Source organism: Oncorhynchus tshawytscha, linkage group LG13 (assembly GCF_018296145.1).
Source record: "Oncorhynchus tshawytscha isolate Ot180627B linkage group LG13, Otsh_v2.0, whole genome shotgun sequence".
NCBI lineage: Eukaryota > Metazoa > Chordata > Actinopteri > Salmoniformes > Salmonidae > Oncorhynchus > Oncorhynchus tshawytscha.
In genome coordinates this window covers 40,358,726-40,380,013 of record NC_056441.1, presented here as the reverse complement: position 1 = coordinate 40,380,013, position 21,288 = coordinate 40,358,726, and the positions used below count along the sequence as shown (strand labels likewise).

At 42.6% G+C, this 21,288-nt stretch overlaps 1 protein-coding gene across 1 annotated transcript in view; it reads right to left on the bottom strand.

Moving 5' to 3' along the window:
- The window catches only part of nfatc1 (nuclear factor of activated T cells 1), a 55,957-nt gene continuing 34,669 nt past the window's right edge, over nt 1-21,288 (bottom strand). Inside the window, exons 8-10 of the mRNA XM_024441868.2 lie at nt 12,797-12,929; nt 9,896-10,501; nt 1-583 (exon numbers count right to left, since the gene is read on the bottom strand). Coding sequence (XP_024297636.1) covers nt 528-583; nt 9,896-10,501; nt 12,797-12,929 — 795 coding nt within the window. The 3' untranslated portion in view covers nt 1-527. The remainder of the gene's footprint in view (nt 584-9,895; nt 10,502-12,796; nt 12,930-21,288) is intronic.

The following is a 21,288-nucleotide window of genomic DNA, read 5'->3' as shown; positions in this document are numbered from 1 at the left end:
TCAGGAAGTGCAGTCGCCCTTTAATTCTCATCATTTCCTATTTCCCGTCAAAGGCACTTATTATGGATGAAATCATCTCATTGAAAGCCAGATACACAAAACAATCTGAAGCATTGTACACAAAACGTACACTTAGGCACTGAATCATTTACAATATCTGCAGACAGAAGTAAAAAAATAAAAAATAAAAAAAAAATTTAACGAAATTGGTCCACTAAAAAGCATACTTATTGGGGTTGAGGCTGGAAGGTGCAGTGCTGCATAGTACTCCTGTTTTTATTTTCTGAGAGATCAGCCATTTCATTTCATCTTCAATTTTTATACATTGGTGAATCTTCTGAAACGGCATCTTCTGAAAGGCACACATTAGATTCTAATCTTCAAGATGCTCAATCTCTGTTCCCCTTGGTTGTTTTTTTGGCTTCCTACTGTAGTCCAAGCGTGCAGACGTTGTAAAAATTATTGGTACAGTATGGTAATTCCCTTTCTTCTGCTTCAGTCCTCCTGTGTCCATGATGAAAGTGGTGCTACGCATGACTGTGGACAGAGATGCTTGAGAGGTCGTTCCTGATGATCTCATTAACTGTGAAGAAAGGAGAAAGATGTCAATATCTCCCAATCTACATCAAAGCATCTCCGGTACATTCTTAGAAAAAAAGGGTTCCAAAGGGGTTATTCGGCTGTCCCCATAGTGGAAAGGGTTCTACATGGAACCCAAAAATGTTCTACCTGGAACCAAAAAGGGTTCTTCAAAGGGTTCTCCTATGTAGATAGCCAAAGAATCCTTTTAGGTTCTAGATAGCACTTCTTTTTTTAAGTGTATAGTTCATAGTATTTGAGAAATATAGCTAGGTCTTTTAGCAGGTATTACGTCATGATGCGTTCAGTGTGCAAAATATATTAATTTGTTCAAACGGAAAATAAATGGAGTCTTGTTAACACAGATAAATAGAAGTCTCAGACTGTTTGGTTTGGAGAGGATGCAGCTTCGTGCCCTATACAAAGGATCCAAAGGGACTTGTCATGCACTTGTCTCTCCCCCTTTCCTGCCTACTGCCACTCTTTCAGTGTTCCCACAGTCGGTGAGCTTGTCCCCTTTTATCAGCTGTGTTCTTTGGCTGATGGGAGGGAAGTGACCAAACACCGAAGGGACCAATTGGAACTAAACAAACAGCAATGTGGCAGTGTGTGCCTTCTGAAAAAGAGGATGGCAAAGGCAGCCATCTTGATTGAGGAGTCCACCATGAACCAGCAGTGTCAGACTCACCAAGAGGACCTGACTCCCTTTACAGTGCTTTTTCTGGCAAGCCTTATCAGATCTGCAGTCTGTCAATATTTCACAATCTGGTAACATCTGCAAAACCTAAAGCTTTTAGCAAGAAAAGGTCTCCTTCATATTAGAACAAGCTATGCCCCTTCATTACTTGTGAGACCGAATCACCATCTGTGTTATAGTTGCTTCAGTATTTAACCTATCTAGGACTGGCTCGCCAACAGCCAATGAAATTGCAGGGCGCCAAATACAAATCAACAGAAATCTCATAAATCAAATTTCTCAAACATACAAGTATTAGGCACCATTTTAAAGATAAAATTCTCGTTAATCCAGACACAGTGTCTGGTTTCAAAAATGCTTTACAGCGAAAGCTCCACAAATGATTATGTTAGGACACCACCAACTCACAGAAAAACCCAGCCATTTTTCCAGCCAAAGAGAGGAGTCACAAAAAGCACAAATGGAGATCAAATTAATCACCAACCTTTGATGATCTTCATCAGATGACACTCATAGGACTTCATGTTACACAATACATGTATGTTTTGTTCGGTAAAGTTCATATTTATATCCAAAAATCTTATTTTACATTGGCGTGTTATGTTCAGTAGTTCCAAAACATGCAGCGATATTGCAGAGAACCACATGAAATCACAAAAATTCAAGTGTTATGCATGGAACTTTAGATACACTTCTCCTTAATGCAACCCCTGTGTCAGATTTCAAACAAACTTTACGGAAAAAGCATAATCTGAGAACGGCGCTCAGAGCCCAAATCAGCCAAAAGAAATATCCGCCATGTTGTGCAGTCAACATTAGTCATAAATAGCATTAGAAATATTAACTTACATTTGATGATCTTCATCAGAATGCACTCCCAGGAATCGCAGTTCCACAATAAATGTTTGTTTTGTTCGATAATGTCCATCATTTATGTCCAAATAGCTTCTTTTGTTAGGGCGTTTGGTAAACAAATCCAAAAGCGCGTTCAGGTCCAGTTGGACAAAAAGTTCAAAAAGTTATGTTCCAGGTCGAAGAAACTTGTCAAAGTATAGAATCAATCTTTAGGATGTTTTTATCATCAATGTTCAATCATGTTCCAACTGGAGAATTCCATTGTCTGTAGAAAAGCAATGGAATGAGAGATACCTCTCATGTGAAATGTGTGTGACTGAGAGCGAGGCTGCTGGCAGTCCCCTTAGTCAAACAGCTCCCATCCGGCCCCCCTTCACAGGAGAAGCCTGAAACAACGTTCTACAGATGGTTGACATCTAGTGGAAGCCTTAGGAAGTGCAAAATAACCCATATCCCACTGAATTCGATAGGGGCTGAGTTCAAAAACTACAAACCTCAGATTTCCCACTTCCTGTTTGGATTTCTTCTCAGGTTTTTGCCTGCCATATGAGTTCTGTTATACTCACAGACATCATTCAAACCGTTTTAGAAACTTCAGAGTGTTTTCTATCCAATACTAATAATACTATGCATATATTAGCATCTGGGACTGAGTAGGAGGCAGTTTACTCTGGGCACTCTATTCATCCAAAAGTGAAAATGCTGCCCCCTATCCCAAAGAAGATAAATAAACATGATTTTATTTTTTTTATTTTTTTTTAATATATTATTTTCCTATGATGATAGGATAAAGGGTCAATAGTACAAGGCATTTCTTTTCATTTACACAGACACCTGATTGAGGAGCTTGGAGGAAAATTTCTTCCTTTTTTTTAAATTCAGAGGATATATCATTTAATAGTACTGAATGAACCAGCACCACTATCATTTAACAGCCTCTGGCTGAATCCCAAATGGCACCATAATCCCTAAATAGTGCACTACTTTTAACCAGAGTGCTATGGGCCCTGGTCAAAAGTAGTGCACTATATAGAGAATAAGGTGGTATTTGGGACTCTAACCACCTCGGCAGCAGCTCCTCCTAGACTCAGATCTAGCCACAGGCCAAGGATGTGTCTCTCAGCTCCACCAGATAGCAGCCAGATAGGGGAACACCCCTGGAGCCTGGTGGTGGAAGCCAAGCCCACGAGCCTACAGAGGAATTCCATTTGACCGGACACTGTCCCTGAACCATTAGCTTGCTCCCATTACAGCCAGGAGCTGGGGCCTGGAATTGTGAGATTCCCTCCCAAAAAATGAGGTGGTGCTTTTTCATCTATTGTGGTGCGGTACAGCTCTTCCCTGTGTGGACCAGCCCAGACACAGCCACTTCCTCTCAGCCTTCTCCCTTACTTCCCTGCACAGTAAGAGTGACAGGGTGTTCCTAGCAGCGCTTGGCTGGTCCCGGAGGTGTTTACATGGTAGAGAGTAGTCTTTGTGGTCCAAACAATGTGCAGGTCAAACTAATTTGACATGATCACAACCGGTGGTATAAATGTACAGAGGACAGAGGTGAATGCGAGAAACCGATACATGTGAGCAACCAATAAACTAAACGAAAGAGGCATTCCATAACATGTTCAGGGATTTCGAAGACAAATCACTTGAATTTTGATAGTAGGGAAGCTCTTTTCTTATGGCTACAGAGTACAGTACAAACGTCCCTGAATCTGAGCCGTCAAGTTGTCTAGACATAAAGTTAATATGTTTGGCCAGCTGATTGACTGCTATTAATAAAGAAATAGGAAAACGATCTGTGTTGGCTAAATGACGGAGTAGAGCTCTCATACGTGTGTGTCATAGAAACACACAGACACACACTATTATGTGTCTTTGAGGACAGGCGTGTATTTCAATGTGATAGGACTTCATGAGGAACTTGGCAAGAGCAGATACTTGTTAGTGGAATTATGGTATTTTTATTCAGGTACATTAAATCACCTCTTGATCTGCCATAATAGTGGATCTAGAAAAAAATGGCTATTCAGTTTCCAACAGTTCACTTCTGTGCTTTAAAGTTTTATCTTTGTAATACATCACCAGCAGACGATTTCCAAACCCATCTTTCAGATATTAGCAAAGCAATGTGTTAGGAGAGCAGGCTAGCCATCTTTCAGATATTAGCAAAGCAATGTGCTAGGAGAGCAGGCTAGCCATCTTTCAGAAATTAGCAAAGCAATGTGCTAGGAAAGCATGCTAGCCATCTTTCAGATATTAGCAAAGCATGTGCTAGGAGAGCAGGCTAGCCATCTTTCAGATATTAGCAAAGCAATGTGCTAGGAGAGCAGGCTAGCCATCTTTCAGAAATTAGCAAAGCAATGTGCTAGGAAAACATGCTAGCCATCTTTCAGATATTAGCAAAGCATGTGCTAGGAGATCAGGCTAGTCATCTTTCAGATATTAGCAAAGCATGTGCTAGGAGAGCAGGCTAGCCATCTTTCATATATTAGCATGTGCTAGGAGAGCGGCTAGCCATCTTTCAAATATTAGCAAAGCATGTGCTAGGAGAGCAGGCTAGCCATCTTTCAGATATTAGCAAATCATGTGCCATGAGAGCAGGCTAGCCATCTTTCAGATATTAGCATGTGCTAGGAGAGCAGGCTAGCCATCTTTCAGATATTAGCAAAGCATGTGCTAGCAGAGCAGGCTAGCCATCTTTCATATATTAGCATGTGCTAGGAGAGTGGCTAGCCATCTTTCATATTTTAGCAAAGCATGTGCTAGGAGAGCAGGCTAGCCATATTTCAGATATTAGCAAAGCATGTGCCATGAGAGCAGGCTAGCCATCTTTCAGATATTAGCAAAGCATGTGCTAGGAGAGCAGGCTAGCCATCTTTCAGATATTAGCAAAGCATGTGCTAGGAGAGCAGGCTAGCCATCTTTCAAGGGAGACCTTGGAGTATTCCCATTCAGTCATATGGAAGATCTGTGCTTCTGTGGGGATAATGTACCATACTAGGCCGCAGCTTGAATTTGATTGAAATCTTTAACAACTCTATTTAGGTTCATTGCAAGTCAAATTTACATCATGACATTTTCTAATGCATACACAAGGTGCATAGTTTAATTTCAACATGATCTTCAGAGCCCCACACTACTTCTTAGTCTTTGTCAGCAGCAAGGTGTATAACTTGGCCTTTCAAAAAGAATAGCCATTAACCACAAAGTGAAGAAATAACCACATCCCCACCTCAATCCCCACCCTTTGACTTTATTCTCCCCAACCCCTGCCACGTGTGTTCTTCCCAGAACTCAGTCCACTGGCCCGGCCGTCAGTCGTCTATTTGATCTGGCATCAACCTTCTCTGCAGCTGGAGGTTATGGGATATCCTTTTCCAAAGTCAAACAACCAGGGACGAGTTGTGCTCCAACGTCTCCATACATACAGTACATACATCAAGTCATGATGTCAGACATCAATCTGAGACATTAATACATCAGAAACAGACACACCATATCATCACCTTCCCATTTAATGACCAACATGGTGGATGGATTATGGAGGTTGAATAGATTTGCAGAAATATGCCACATATGGTTCAATAGGTTCTAGATATCTGCTGAATATAGAAAATACACATCTGTAAAAACATTGTATTTTAAACAGATTGACAGCAGTTTACATGAATCTAAATCTGTGATTGATTATTAAATGTAAGTTTAACACCAACTATGTTGGTGGTAGATCCTATAGTGCTGTAACAAGAACAATGTCCCCCTTTCTGAATCAGTGCTGTTCATTTTGACTCTGCAAAAGCAAGCTGACCCACTGACTACAAGCAGAAAACACTATGGCTTACCCCCACCAAGCCCACACCGTTGTCTGTTTACGTCTGTTGCCTTGGACTACATTTCATTCTGTTGCCACATTTCATGTGAGGGGTCTAATTGAAAAAATCTAACTGTTGATCTGTGTATGTTTACGGATGATTCAGGCTCCCGCCCTCAACAAAACATTAAAAATAGCCTCCCATATGAAAGTGACAGTAGCATGTGGAACTGGTTACTATGACGATGTTCAATACAGAGTCTTGCAATAGAGACATACTGAAAAAATCTGTGTTGTTCAAAGCAAACAACCCAGATAGGAATTTCTTGTGTGAATGGCAAGGACCGCTACTGAAGGAACGGTGGAAAACAATGACTCTGAATAGCTAGAGAAACAAAGTCAGTCACACCATTCACAAAACAATTAGCAGAACAGTGCTGTTAGCCTCATTAAGGGTTCCAGAGCATCAACAACCGTGCCAATAACGAGTGTTTCTGTCAACACAATACTACAGGACAACCAGTCCACTAACATGCTAACTACCACCTTTAAAACCTATTTATATTCACAGAAAAAGACAATCCCTGAAACAGTGAGGAAGGGTGGTGGACATGCACGCATGTACACACACATCCTCCAGAAGATGGCCACATGGCTGGGCCAGGCCACAAGATGTTCTTGGCCCGTGCGGGCTGGGGCTCCTGCTGTATTACTGTTAGTCAGTTCCTGAGTGCAGTCGGTTAGTTCAGCATGTCACCCTGTATTACGCCAATGAAAACACTTATCCAACCAGGTATTTTATACATGCAAATTGCCTGAACAATGGAGAAATACTGAAATATGCAAAGGGCTTAAAAATATATATATATGAAAAAGGAGGGCAAGTGAGAGAGAGAGCAAAAATGTTACCGTGTGGATAACATTCCATGTCAATATCTGGAAATGCAGCATTGACTGGCTACTTCTCTGAACAGTATAAAACCAGTTGGTATTCAATATTGGATCATGGTAATCCAAAAGCCACATCATATCTCCTAACCAAAACTGTAAAAGGGGTTTTGTTTCCTTCCTTAGGTTGAGAATATTTACCAAAATGTTGAGGGAATCACAATCTCAAGCTATAGCCTTAACCTCCCTCCCCTCCTCTCCCTCGGGTCTGTCTCCTCTACTACCCCTGGCTCTCAGCTGTGACTTTACAGTAACAGTACACTATGTGCCCTGGTCCTCTACTCCTCCACTGCCTCAGGCCACAGTGGCAGCAGGCTCAGGCAGCATCCAGAACGCACAAGCTCCAGTCAGTAGCTTTTATAGCCACGTGGCCTAGTCAGAGTTTCCATGAAGAAAGAGGTTTGGAGCCTCCTATAGGAGAATCTGAGAAATGGTAGACAGACAGGGGGATCCTGAGACTGTAGGTTAAAATATAGCACAGTGAGGGAGATACTGGGATGATGGAAGACAGGGATACCTTTTGGTGGTGTGGTAGGACAGTTATTAAGCATGGGGCTCAAAACATTAGAGGTCTGTTGTATACAGCTTTGTTTTACACTATAATTGAATGTATGGACATTCCATTAGGATATTCACATCGGGCGACATGGTGGCCTAGTGATTAGAGCGTTGGACTAGTAACTGAAAGGTACTGACAAGGTTCAAATCTGTCTTTCTGCCCCTGAACAAGGAAGTTAACCCACTGTTCCTAGGCCGTCATTGTAAATAAGAATTTGTGACTTGCCTAGTTAAATTAAAATATATATACTCTGTCTCACACCATTTTAAACCTGTCCACATTACTGTAATTATCCCTCTCCTGGTCCAAATCCACATGTAACCGTGCCAAAACTCCTGTACACATTAATGTAATTATACCTCTCCTGGTCCAAATCCACATGTAACCGTGCCAAAACTCCTGTCCACATTTAATGTAATTATACCTCTCCTGGTCCAAATCGACATGTAACCGTGCCAAAACTCCTGTACACATTAATGTAATTATACCTCTCCTGGTCCAAATCCACATGTAACCGTGCCAAAACTCCTGTCCACATTTAATGTAATTATACCTCTCCTGGTCCAAATCGACATGTAAACGTGCCAAAACTCCTGTCCACATTACTGTAATTATACCTGTCCTGGTCCAAATCGACATGTAAACGTGCCAAAACTCCTGTCCACATTACTGTAATTATACCTCTCCTGGTCCAAATCCACAAGTAACCGTGCCAAAACTCTGGTCCACATTACTGTAATTATACCTCTCCTGGTCCAAATCCACATGTAACTGTGCCAAAACTCCTGTCCACATTACTGTAATTATACCTCTCCTGGTCCAAATCCACATGTAACCTTGCCAAAACTCCTGTCCACAATACTGTAATTATACCTCTCCTGGTCCAAATCGACATGTAAACGTGCCAAAACTCATGTCCACATTACTGTAATTATACCTCTCCTGGTCCAAATCCACATGTAACCTTGCTAAAACTCCTGTCCACATTACTGTAATTATACCTCTCCTGGTCCAAATCGACATGTAAACGTGCCAAAACTCCTGTCCACATTACTGTAATTATACCTCTCCTGGTCCAAATCGACATGTAACCGTGCCAAAACTCCTGTCCACATTACTGTAATTATACCACTCCTGGTCCAAATCCACATGTAACCGTGCCAAAACTCCTGTCCACATTACTGTAATTATACCTCTCCTGGTCCAAATCCCCATGTAACCGTGCCAAAACTCCTGTCCACATTACTGTAATTATACCACTCCTGGTCCATATCCACATGTAACCGTGCCAAAATTCCTGTCCACATTACTGTAATTATACCTCTCCTGGTCCATATCCACATGTAACCGTGCCAAAACTCATGTCCACATTACTCTAATTATACCTCTCCTGGTCCAAATCCACATGTAACTGTGCCAATACTCCTGTCCACATTACTGTAATTATACCACTCCTGGTCCAAATCCACCATTGTTCACTAAGTGTACAAGAGAAGCACAACTCCTGATAAATGTGGTTGGTGATAACTTGATTATTAGAGGAGTGATGTAAATAACCTACTACAACATAAGCTCTGCTGCTTGATTTCCCCAGACAGACAGAGCAGCCTAACAGAACTTCAGTCAGTGTGTTATTTAACCAGACTGTTAGCAGGAAGGGGGCAATTAGAATGGTTGGAGCGTAGCTCCAGCATAACAACCAATCCACCAGGGCTAGGAAGGCCCAGCCCAACCCAACCCAGCCAGACATTTGAGCTCAGTTCAGTTCAGCTGGGGTCTGGTGCAGATCACATCAAAGAGCTCTACTTTTACTGCTGCTGATAGCTGCTGGTTAGCGACTATCCCAGCTCCAGGTCTGAAGGATGGTTTCCTCCCAGTGATTGATATGGGGCCAGGCAGCACTGTTGTCTAGCTAACCCCAGGGAAGATCATTTATCCCATTTATTGCAAATCAGCACACAGCCCAGAACCCTTAGTGGTTGTGAATTCTGGAATCCCAGACCAGTGAGATCATAAAACTGGGTTTCTAAAATTCCCCAGCTTGCACTCTGCTTGGGAGGAATAAAAGAGGTAGAGGAGAGTTGTTTATTTTATCAGCGGACTTTTAAAAGGCCTGGCCATTATTCAGTGGCTTCAAAGTATGATATTTCAACCATAGACCTACCAGGGTTCTATGATTTAACTGTAAGTCCCTGTTCTAGTCGCCTGATAGCAGTGGGAGGACAAGGACCAGAGGGTGTTAATCATAAAAGCCTTACTCACCAAGTTCATGAGAAGGCAATTACTGTAAATAGTGACTGATAGTAGCATAGTATTACATCAAGTGTGCATTTACATAGCTTCTAAGCAGCTGGTTATACAAAAAATGATTTACTGTATGATTCAATGGTGGCTTTAATTATCACAGTGCATTAGGATAATGTGGAGAGGTGTATGATTAATAACGCACCGTCATCTAGGTACATCTGGTCCAGTTCCTCTGGCTCCTGTTTGATGTTAATGGCCAGCGTGGGGCTCGACGAGCGGCTGCCTCTCTCTGGCACTTTGGAGAACTGGGTCACTGGGCTGGAGCTGCCATTGATGGGCTGGGCCGGCGTTAGGCAGTGGGTGGGGGAGAACGGGGCTTCCGGGCCACTGGTGTCAGGGGTGGAGGGCTGTGAGCCTGGTGAGGATGAGGCACTACTGGGTGGGTAGAGGACAGATTGCGGCTGGTAGCATCCAGAACTCTCCTGGATGATGGAGACATGTGGGATCGGAGACTGGGATGGGCCTGCTGACAGGCACTTGGAGAAGGGCGTGGTGGGTGACAGGTCATGCAGTTTGGGACTGGTGCTGGGGGAGGATGAGGAGGATAGTGAGGAAGGCTTCCCTCCCAGTCTCCGTTGGCAGGCGGAGTAGGTGCCCCCCACACATGGCCGGAGTTCTGTGGGTATAATGGAGGTCATGACCTGTGGGGTGTAGTAGGGCTTGGGGCGAAGCGCCAGGCCAGGGCCACGCTGGGGACACACCTGAGGGGGGTCGTAGTCATCATTCGGCTCCATTTTTATAATTGGAACTGAAAGAAGGAGAAAAAGGAGAGGAAAAGGAGGAAAATGAATAAACAAACAGTTCGATCTCCTGTCGTGAGTGAGTGAGTGAGTGAGTGAGTGAGTGAGTGAGTGAGTGAGTGAGTGAGTGAGTGAGTGAGTGAGAAAGTGTCAGTGCATGAGTGAGTGTGTGAGTGAATAAGTGAGAGTGAGTGAGTGAGTGAATAAGTGAGTCAGTGAGTGGGTTTGTGGCTAGGATACCCACAGCCAAACAAACACTCATCAATGAGACTCTGTGTCTTTTCCACCCTGCTGAAAATATTCAAAAATGAAAAAAGGTGAGTGAGTGCGTGTGTGAGTGAGCAAGTGTCAGTGAGTGAGTGAGCAAAGTGTGTGAGTGAGAAGTGTCAGTGAATAGGTGATTGAGTGAGTGTGTGAGTGAATGAATGTGTGAATAAGTGAGTGAGTGAGTGGGTTTGTGGCTAGGATACCCACAGCCAAACAAACACTCTCATCAATGAGACTCTGTGTCTTTTCCACTCTGCTGAAAATATTCAAAAATGAAAAAAGGGAGACAAAAGGGATGAATCATCACCACAAGAGACTTCCAGCTGGTTTTACAATAAAAATGCCTATTTTCTTTGGAACATACCCCGGCAATAATATCCTATAAACGTGCATTATGAAATATGTTGCTGCTGCAGAAGTTTGATGCTGTACCCAAACATGAGATACATTACTGCTCTCTCAAAAAAAACACACACAATAAACAGTTTTACCAAATATGCTATGTACTGCTCCTTCAAACCCCAATATTTCAAGACGTGGCTCAGTATTGAAACAAAATGGTGCCTGCAAAATGCTTTGAAGATTGCAATGATTATGCTTGTGGTGACCATGGTTGAGTTCAGAAGGGCCCTTTCTCCACCGTCTTGTTCTCAGTTCCCAGCCCTTGGCTACCAATACCAAATTCCTGTGTGGATCGTGTTGAACATTACATTTCAACAAGATCCACATGTGTTGAACATAACATCTCCTCCTGTATGATTCTCGGGTCAATCTCGTTAAATGGCTGATGCCGCAGTCCACTGACAACCGGCCGTTAGCACCGGTTTTGAACCTGAGATTTATCGAGATTTATCGTGCATCAAAAACTAAACTCGATTTGAACACCTAAAACGAGTGAAACCAATTTACATCCTGCAACACCCAGCCTTACTGAGCCTGCTGTCAAGTGAACAAGGTGAAGTCTGATGAGAAGAGTCATAGCAAACTGCTTCTATTTTAGAACCAGTAGGAGGAAGTGTGTCTGCAAGCGACAGGATAGACTAATGCGCAGACACAACACACAGATGAGTAGGATGAGTGCAATGTTTGTGTTACCACAAAATCTGAGAGCGTGCCTTAGCATCTCCGCAATAACAATCTGTGATGTTGCTGTACTGTAAGCTTACTGTTAGAAATGCCTGGGTAAGTGTACTATAACAGAAATGTTTGTACTTCTGCAGATTTGATTGATATATGCAAGTAAAAAAAACAATAATAACAATAATTTCCATCTCATTAGGTGTAGGCTTAATCCACATATTTTTTTGGAGGGATATCAAATCTCCTTTTACTGTAGGTTTAGCTGTCTGGACCTAATGTGTAGACTACTAGAGTGTGTGGCATGACACTGTCCAGACAGCTTGTTTAATGAAGAGGCTTGAGTCTAACTCTTTAAGAGACACTGACCAGGCCCAGTGTCCCCTCTCTCCCCCCTCTCTGACTCTCACCAGAGGCTGAGGACAATGCTGCACTTTCAGAGGGGAAAGCAACTGAGGCACGTCAGCGCCCACATACAGGACTGGGACTGCAGTTGAATCAGAGCTTTGAACCACCCACTGGATACTAGCTTTCTCTGCAATTAGAAGTGTTTATTTTTTTTACATTTGATCTGGTGTGGCGTTTTTAATTTAGTCTGGCAACAGTTTGGCTATTCAAAAAACACTGTTCCGCTCCCCTTTTCCACTCTTGTGCAGTCCACTCCAAGTGTTCTTATAGCTGCAGGTATGGAAAATAATATATTTTATGGAGATCCATTTTTACAATGGGAATAACTGAAAAACCATCGCTTTGTTCTTCACTTGAAAACCACCAAAGACGGAATACAGAATGCTTGTGTTCTTTTCTTCAGATGTAAAAATTGTGCTCAAAGTGTTCTTATTGGTCTGGGAAATGAAAGGACAAGGATAGACAAAAGAGAAGTAGGGGATAGGGTGCTGGGTAGAAAAAGAGAAAGAGAAAGAGAGAGTTGGAGACAGACAGAACGAAAGAGAGTTTACCATTGGCAGACATGTAGGTGAAGTGCTGGTACTGGCTCCTTTTCCTCTTGCCATTGCACACATAGAAGTTCACCTGAACAGGATTGGATATCCTCTGGTTCCGATAAGGAGGGATTTCAATGAGAAGAGATGTCTGCAATATAAAGTCAAAGGCAATGCCATCCATAGTGAGACGCAACCGAGTGCCTTCAGAAAGTATTCACACCCCTTGACTTTTTCCAAATGTTGTTGAGTTAAAGCCTGAATTTAAAATGGGATTACATTTAGATTGTTTGGTCACTGGCCTACACACAATACCCCATAATGTCAAAGTGGAATTATGTTTTTCATTTGTTTTAAACAAATTAATAAAAAATTAAAAGCTGAAATGTCTTCAGGCAATAAGTATTCAACCCTTTTGTTATGGTAAGCCTAAATAAGTTCAGGAGTAAAAATGTGCTTAACAAGTCACATGATAGATTGCATGGACACACTTTGTGAGCAATAATAGTATTTAACATGATTTTTGAATGACTACCTCATCTTTGTACCCAACACATACAATTATCTGTAAGGTCCCTCAGTCGATCTGTGAATTTCAAATACATATTCAACCACAAAGTGTAGGGAGGTTTTCCAATGCCTCACAAAGAAGGGCATCTATTGGTACAGTGCTTGCGAAAGTATTCACCCCCTTGGCATTTTTCCTATTTTGTGACCTTACAACCTGGAATTAAAATTGATTTTTGGGGGGTTTGTAACATTTGATTTACACAACATGTCTACCACTTTGAAGATGCAAAATCTGTTTTATTGTGAAATTAACAAGAAATAAGACAAAGAAACAGAACTTGAACGTAACCATAACTATTCACCCCCCCCAAAGTTAATACTTTGTATAGCCCCCTTCTGCAGAAAATACAGCTGCAAGTCTCTTGGGGTATGTCTCTATAAGCTTGGCACATCTAGCCACTGGGATTTTTGCCCATTCTTCAAGGCAAAACTGCTCCAGCTCCTTCAAGTTGGATGCGTTCCACTCGTGTACAGCAATCTTTAAGTCATACCATAGATTCTCGATTGGATTGAGGTCTTGGCTTTGACTAGGCCATTCTAAGACATTTAAATGTCTCCCCTTAAACCACCCGAGTGTGGCTTTAGCATTATGTTTAGGGTCATTGTCCTGCGTGAAGGTGAACCTCCGTCCCAGTCTCAAATCTCTGGAAGACTGAAACAGGTTTCCCTCAAGAATTTCCCTGTATTTAGAGCCATCCATCATTCCTTCAATTCTGACCAATTTCCCAGTCCCTGCCGATTAAAAACATCTCCACAGCATGATAATGCCACCACCATGCTTCAATGTGGGGATGCTGTTCTCGGGTGATGATGAGAGGTGTTGGGTTTGCGCCAGAGATAGAGTTTTCCTTGATGGCCAAAAAGCAAAATTTTAGTCTCATCTGACCAGAGTACCTTCTTCCATATCTTTGGGGAGGCTCCCCCATGCCTTTTGGTGAAAACCAAACATGTTTCCTTATTTTTTTCTTTAAGCAATGGCTTTTTTTCTGGCCACTCTTCCGTAAAGCCCAGCTCTGTGGAGTGTACAGCTTAAAGTCCTATGCCAGATGCTCCAATCTACGCTGTGGAGCTTTGCAGCTCCTTCAGGGTTATCTTTGGTCTCTTTGTTGCCTCTCTGATGAATGCCCTTCTTGCCTGGTCTGTGAGTTTTGGTGGGCGGCCCTCTCTTGGCAGGTTTGTTGTGGTGCCATATTCTTTACATTTTTTATTAAGGGATTTAATGGTGCTCCATGGGATGTTCAAAGTTTGGGATTTTTTTATAACCCAACCCTGATCTGTATTTCTCCACAACTTTGTCCCTGACCTGTTTAGAGAGCTCCTTGGTCTTCGTGGTGCCACTTGCTTGGTGGTGCCACTTGCTTAGTGGTGTTGCAGACTCTGGGGCTGTTCAGAACAGGTCATGTGACAGATCATGTGACACTTCAGTAAACTCCACCTGTGTGCAATCTAACTAATTATGTCACTTCTGAAGGTAATTGGTTGCACCAGATCTTATTTTGGGGATTCATAGCAAAGGGGGTGAACCACTTTTCAGTTTTTATTTTTTTAAACAAGTTATTTTTTCATTTCACTTTACCAATTTGGACTATTTTGTGTATGTCCATTACATGAAATACAAATAAAAATAAATTTAAATGACAGGTTGTAATGCAATAAAATAGGAAAAATGCCAAGAGGGATGAATACTTTTGCAAGGCACTGTGGATGGGTAAAAAATAAATAATCAGACATTGAATATCCCTTTGAGCATGGTGAAGTTATTAATTACACTTTGGATGGTGTATCAATACACCGAGTCACTACAAAGATACATGCATCTGGAATCAGTTGCCGGAGAGGAAGGAAACCACTCAGGGATTTGAGGCCAATGGTGACTTTAAAACAGTTACAGAGTGGCTGTGATGGGAGAAAACTGAGGATGGATCAACAACATTGTAGATACACCACAATAAAAAATATTAAATATTAAATACAAATATTCCAAAACAATACTTCAAAAAGTTATTATCCTGAATACAAAGTGTTATGTTTGGGGCAAATCCAATACAACACATTACTGAGTACCACTCTCCATATTTTGAAGCACAGTGGTGGCTGCATCATATTATGGGTATGTTTGTAAACTGGGGAGTTTTTCAGGAGAGAAAAAAAGAAACGGAATGAGCTAAGCACAAGCAAAATCCTAGAGGAAAACATGGTTCAGTCTGGTTTCCACCAGGCACTGGGAGATTAATTCACAGTTCAGCACGACAATAACCTAAAACAAGGACAAATCTACACTGGTGTTGCTTACCAAGAAGACAGTAAATGTTCCTGAGTGGCCAAGATACAGTTGACTTAAATCTACTTAAACATCTAAAGCATGATCTGTAAATGATTGTCTAGCAATGATCGCCAACCAATTTGACAGAGCTTGAAGAATTTTTAAAATAATAATGTGCAAATGTTGCACAATCCAGGTGTGGAAAGCTCTTAGACTTACCCAGAAAGACTCACAACTGTAATGGCTTCCAAAGGTGCTTATACAAAGTAGTGCGTCAGGGGTGTGAATACTTACAGTACCAGTCAAAAGTTGACACACCTACTCATTCAAGGGTTTTTCTTTATTTTTACTATTTTGTACATTGAAGAATAATAGTGAAGACATCAAAACTATGAAATAACACATGGAATCGCGTAGTAACCAAAAAAACTGTTAAACAAATCAAAATATATTTTATATTTGAGATTCTTCAAAGTAGCCACCCTTTGCCTTGATGACAGCTTTGCACACACTTGGCATTCTCTCAACCAGCTTCATGAGGAAGTCACATGGAATCCATTTTAATTAACAGGTGTGCCTTGTTAAAAGTTAATTTATGGAATTTCTTTCCTTCTTAATGCGTTTTGAGCCAATCAGTTGTGTTGTGACAAGGTAGGGGTGGTATACAGAAAGACCAAGTCCATATTATGGCAAGAACAGCTCAAATTAGCAAAGAGAAATGACAGTCCATCATTACTTTAAGACATGAAGGTCAGTCAATGCCGAAATTTCCAGACCTTTGAAAGTTTCTTCAAGTGCCTTCGCAAAAACCATCAAGCGCTATGATGAAACTGGCTCTCATGAGGACCGCCACAGGGAAGGAAGACCCAGAGTTATCTCTGATGCAGAGGATAAGTCCATTATAGTTATCTGCACCTCAGAAATTGCAACCCAAAGAAATGCTTCACAGAGTTCAAGTAACAGACTCTCAACATCAACTGTTCAAAGGAAACTGTGTGAATCAGGTCTTCATGGTCAAATTGCTGCAAAGAAACCACTACTAAAGGAAACCAATAATAAGAAGAGACTTGCTTGGGCCAATAAACACGAGCAATGGACATTAGACCGGTGGTCTGATGAGTCCAAATGTAAGATTTTTGGTTCCAACCACTGTGTCTTAGTGAGACGCAGAATAGGTGAACGGAAGATCTCCACCTGTGGTGCCCACCATGAAGCATGGAGGAGGTGTGATGGTACTTTGCTGGTGACACTGTCTGATTTATTTAGAATTCAAGGCATACTTAACCAGCATGGGTACCACAGCATTCTGCAGCGATACGCCATCCCATCTGGTTTGCACTTATTTATTCTTTTTTCATTTTTTATTTTACCTTGATTTAACTAGGCAAGTCAGTTAAGATCAAATTCTTATTTTCAATGACGGCCTAGGAACAGTGGGTTAACTGCCTTGTTCAGGGGCAGAAGGACAGATATTTATCTTGTCAGCTTGGGGATTCGATCTTGCAACGTTTTGATACTAGTCTAACACTCTAACCACTAGGCTACCTGCTGCTTAGTGGGACATTTGTTTTTCAACAGGACAATGACCCAACACACCTCCAGGCTGTGTAAGTGCTATTTGACCTAGAAGGAGAGTGATGGAGTGCTGCATCAGATGACCTGGCCCCCACAATCCCCCGACCTCAACCCAATTGAGAGGACTTGGGATGAGTTGGACTGCAGAGTGAAGGAAAAGCAGCCAGCAAAGCATTCCAGGTGAAGCTTGTTGAGAGAAGGTCAAGAGGAGAGTGATGGAGAAAACAGTCTATGACTTGGGTGAATGGAGTCTGACAATTTTATGGGCTTTCCTCTGACACCACCTATGATATAGGTCATCGATTACAGGAAGCTTTGCCCCAGTGATGTACTGGGACGTATGCACACTACCCTGCATAAGGCGCTACAGAGGGTAATGCGTACGGCCCAGTACATCACTGGGGCCAAGCTTCCTGCAATTCCAGGACCTATATACCAGGCGGTGTCAGAGGAAAACCCATAAAATTGTCAGAGACTCCAGTCACCCAAGTCATAGACTGTTTTCTCTGCTACCGCAAGGCAAGCGGTACCGGAGCGACAAGTCTAGGACCAAAACGCTCCTTAAAAGCTTCTACCCCCAAGCCAAAGGACTGCTGAACAATTAATCCAATGGCCACCGGACTATTACATTGACAACCCCCTCCCCCATTTGTTTTATACACTGCTGCTACTCGCTGTTTATTATCTATACATAGTCACTTCACTCCTACCTACAGTTGAAGTCAGAAGTTTACATACACTTAGGTTGGAGACATTAAAACTCATTTTCCAAGCACTCCACAAATTTCTTGTTATAGTTTTGGAAAGTTAGTTAGGACATCTACTTTGTGCATGACACAAGTAATTTTTCCAACAATTGTTTACAGACAGATGATTTAACTTAAAATTCACTGTATCACAATTCCAGAGGGTCAGAAGTTTACATATACCAAGTTGACTGTGCCTTTCAACAGCTTGGAGAATTCCAGAAAATTATGTCATGGCTTTAGAAGCTTCTGATAGGCTAATTGACATAATTTGAGTCAATTGGAGGTGTACCTGTGGATGTATTTCAAGGCCTACCTTCAAACTCAATGCCTCTTTGCTTGACATCATGGGAAGATCAAAATAAATCAGCCAAGAACTCCAGCTGGCTGAAATTTCCAATTTCCTGGGACCACGCAGCCGACATACCGCTCAGGAGGGATACGCGTTCTGTCTCCTAGAGATGAACGTACTTTGGTGCTGATAGGTCTTCTGTGCTGCACCTGACAGGAAGGGTGCTAACAGGCTGGCCCAATTGCTCATGGGACCATTTCTCCCTAGCCGCCGTCCTGTCAAAGGCTTGGAGGTAAGCCTCAATGTCGTCAGCCTCTCAGCTTCAGTATAAACCTATTGGGTTTGGGATGAGAGATTGCTGCGCCTGCCGCCCTGCCGGCCTGGACGGCTTTCAGCTGGCTGAGTTTAGCTCGCAGGGAGAGCGGTCTGCTGATGCTGTTCCTCCAGCAGCTCCCAATACATAGCCTGCTGGGCTATGTTCGCCTCCAACAGCTGTTTCACCAATGCTTCCATGGTGCTCTGTGTCTGTTTCGTTATTGAGCTTGGTTTGGGGTCCCCGCATTCTCCACCACATGTGGCAGGTTTTATGGGTGTGGGGTTCCCACATATGTTTCCACATACGTTTCTTCACAACACTCTTCACAACACTCACTTCCCTCTCCATTTTCTGCCCCTTTGTGCAGGCCGCTTCCTCTTTTATCCCCAAGCACTCCCTGGCTTAATGATCCACAGGCTCGCCTCGTTGGGGCAGGAAGTCAATATAAGGCTCAGGAGTGGAGACTGCAGGCTGCAAGGTATATCCCTTCAATCACCACTCCCCTCATCTCTCCCTGCCGTCTGCCACAATGCACACAGATGCAAACAGAGACTGATAGTTACACATACACTGAGTGTACAACACATTAAGGACACCTTCCTAATATTGAGTTTCACCCCTCCTTTTGCCCTCAGAACAGCCTCAATTTGTCAGGGCATGGACTCTACAAGGTGTCCAAAGCATTCCACGGGGATGCTGGCACATGTTGAGGCCAATGCGTCCCACAATTGTGTCAAGTTGGCTGGATGTCCTTGGGGTGGTGGACCATTCTTGATACACATGTTGCGTGTGAAAAACCCAGCAGCGTTGCAGTTCTTGACATAAACTGGTGCACCTGGCACTTAAATATTTTGTCTTGCCCATTCACTTTCTGAATGGCACACATACACAATCCATGTCTCAATTGTCTCGAGCCTTAAAATCGTTCTTTAACCTGTCTCCTCCCCTTCATCTACACTGACTGAAGTGGATTTAACAAGTGATATCAATAAGGGTGTACACACAAAACTGGCCAAAATATCGTGAAACATTTATTTTGCGAAGTAAAGACACACCTGAGATATGTCACAGATGGCCATCAGGTATGTTTCTTAAAATCAGCCACTTTATCCTGCACTGTCATTTTATATCCAGTTCAGGGAGTGTCCAGTGCATTCGGAAAGTATTCAGACCCCCCATTTTGTTACGTTAGTCTTGTTCTAAAATGTGACCGGTTCAGGAAACTAGGTGTATGTCACAAGTCACAGCTTCACAGGAGAGCCCTTTGAAAGTAAAAAAAAACATTTAACAAAATGCGTTTTTTGGCAGAAATGCTTTCTCGAACATGTGAACTTTCATGTGCCTTAATATCAAATGTGTATGTCATCTGTAAATACGAATAAAATTGTTAAATTATGAGCCTAGTTGGTTTAATCACAGAAGAAGTCAGCAACCTTCGCACTAGCCATGATTGGCTGAGATAATGAGTGAGCTGGACATACTGAGAGATGAGTTTGGATTGGTCTGCGGTGTTGCATCTTGTGTCTATAAAATGAGCTGCTCGAAATGCGTAAATGACCCTTTCCACTGCAGTTTTTTCAAAAGATATTATGTTACCCATGGAGAACTGCAAATATTTTGCTACTCCTCTCAATAACATTTACTGCCCTGAATTTATCAGTCGCTATCGACAAAGGTCAGTGGGAAAAAGTTGTGATGGACGACGATCGGGCCATGCTAGACTGACTCTCATTTCATAACACGTTTTGAAATCAGTGGAACACAACAGGCCAAACAAGCTGTGCAAACTAAACGGAAACAACACAGGATGTCTTATAAAAGGGGTTGCAGTCTGCCGTGAAGCTTTCATCCATGTATACAGGTAAGAATCTAGCTACATATTCAGGTATTATGTTTCTAATTTTGTCTGAAGGTTGTTTTCATTGCAAGCTTAGGCTTGCTGTTAGCTAGCCAGCTGGAGTTCGATGGCTGGCTTGTTAACTAACAATAAGCCAAACGTTATTTGGTTAACTTTAGCTTGCTATGACAATCGGTTTGTATTGCTAGTAACGTTACTCTATGGATTGGGATTATAATTTTTTAGCTAGCTAGCTAACGTTAACGTGACATGTCTAAACAAAAGATCCCAAGTTAAAGCTTGCTATTAGCTAGCTAATGTTAGCTGTGGTTAGGTGGCTGGCTAGCTAGCTAACATTAACTTATGTGTAGGAAGTGTGTGTAACGTTAGTGATGTTTTCTCAGAATGCCATTTTGCATTGCTAGTTATAGCCTAATGTTAGCTAGCTAACATTGAACTTATCAGTTAACTTTAGCTAGCTATGACAATCTGTTTGTATCAGTTAACTTTAGCTAGCTATGACAATCTGTTTGTATTGCTAGTTAAAGCTTGCTGTTAGCTAGCCAGCTGAAGTTAGATCGACCCAGTTTCCGACAGGGCAGGTGGAGAGGCAGGTTTCGGGTCGAGAGCCAGACCCCGGTGCGAACACCGGGGCCTCACTGGGGTGACGGTCTGCGCCCACTTTCTGGCGCAGTACGGAGCGCTGAAGGTGGACATGGGCGGCGTCCCATGTTTCCTCCGCGTACCGGAACCAGTCGTCCACTGCAGGATCCTCGGTCTGACTCTGATGCCAAAGAGCCAGAACCGGCTGATACCCCAATACACACTGGAAGGGAGAAAGGTTAGTGGAGGAGTGGCGTAGTGAGTTCTGGGCCATATCTGCCCAGGGCACGAATTTCGCCCACTCATCC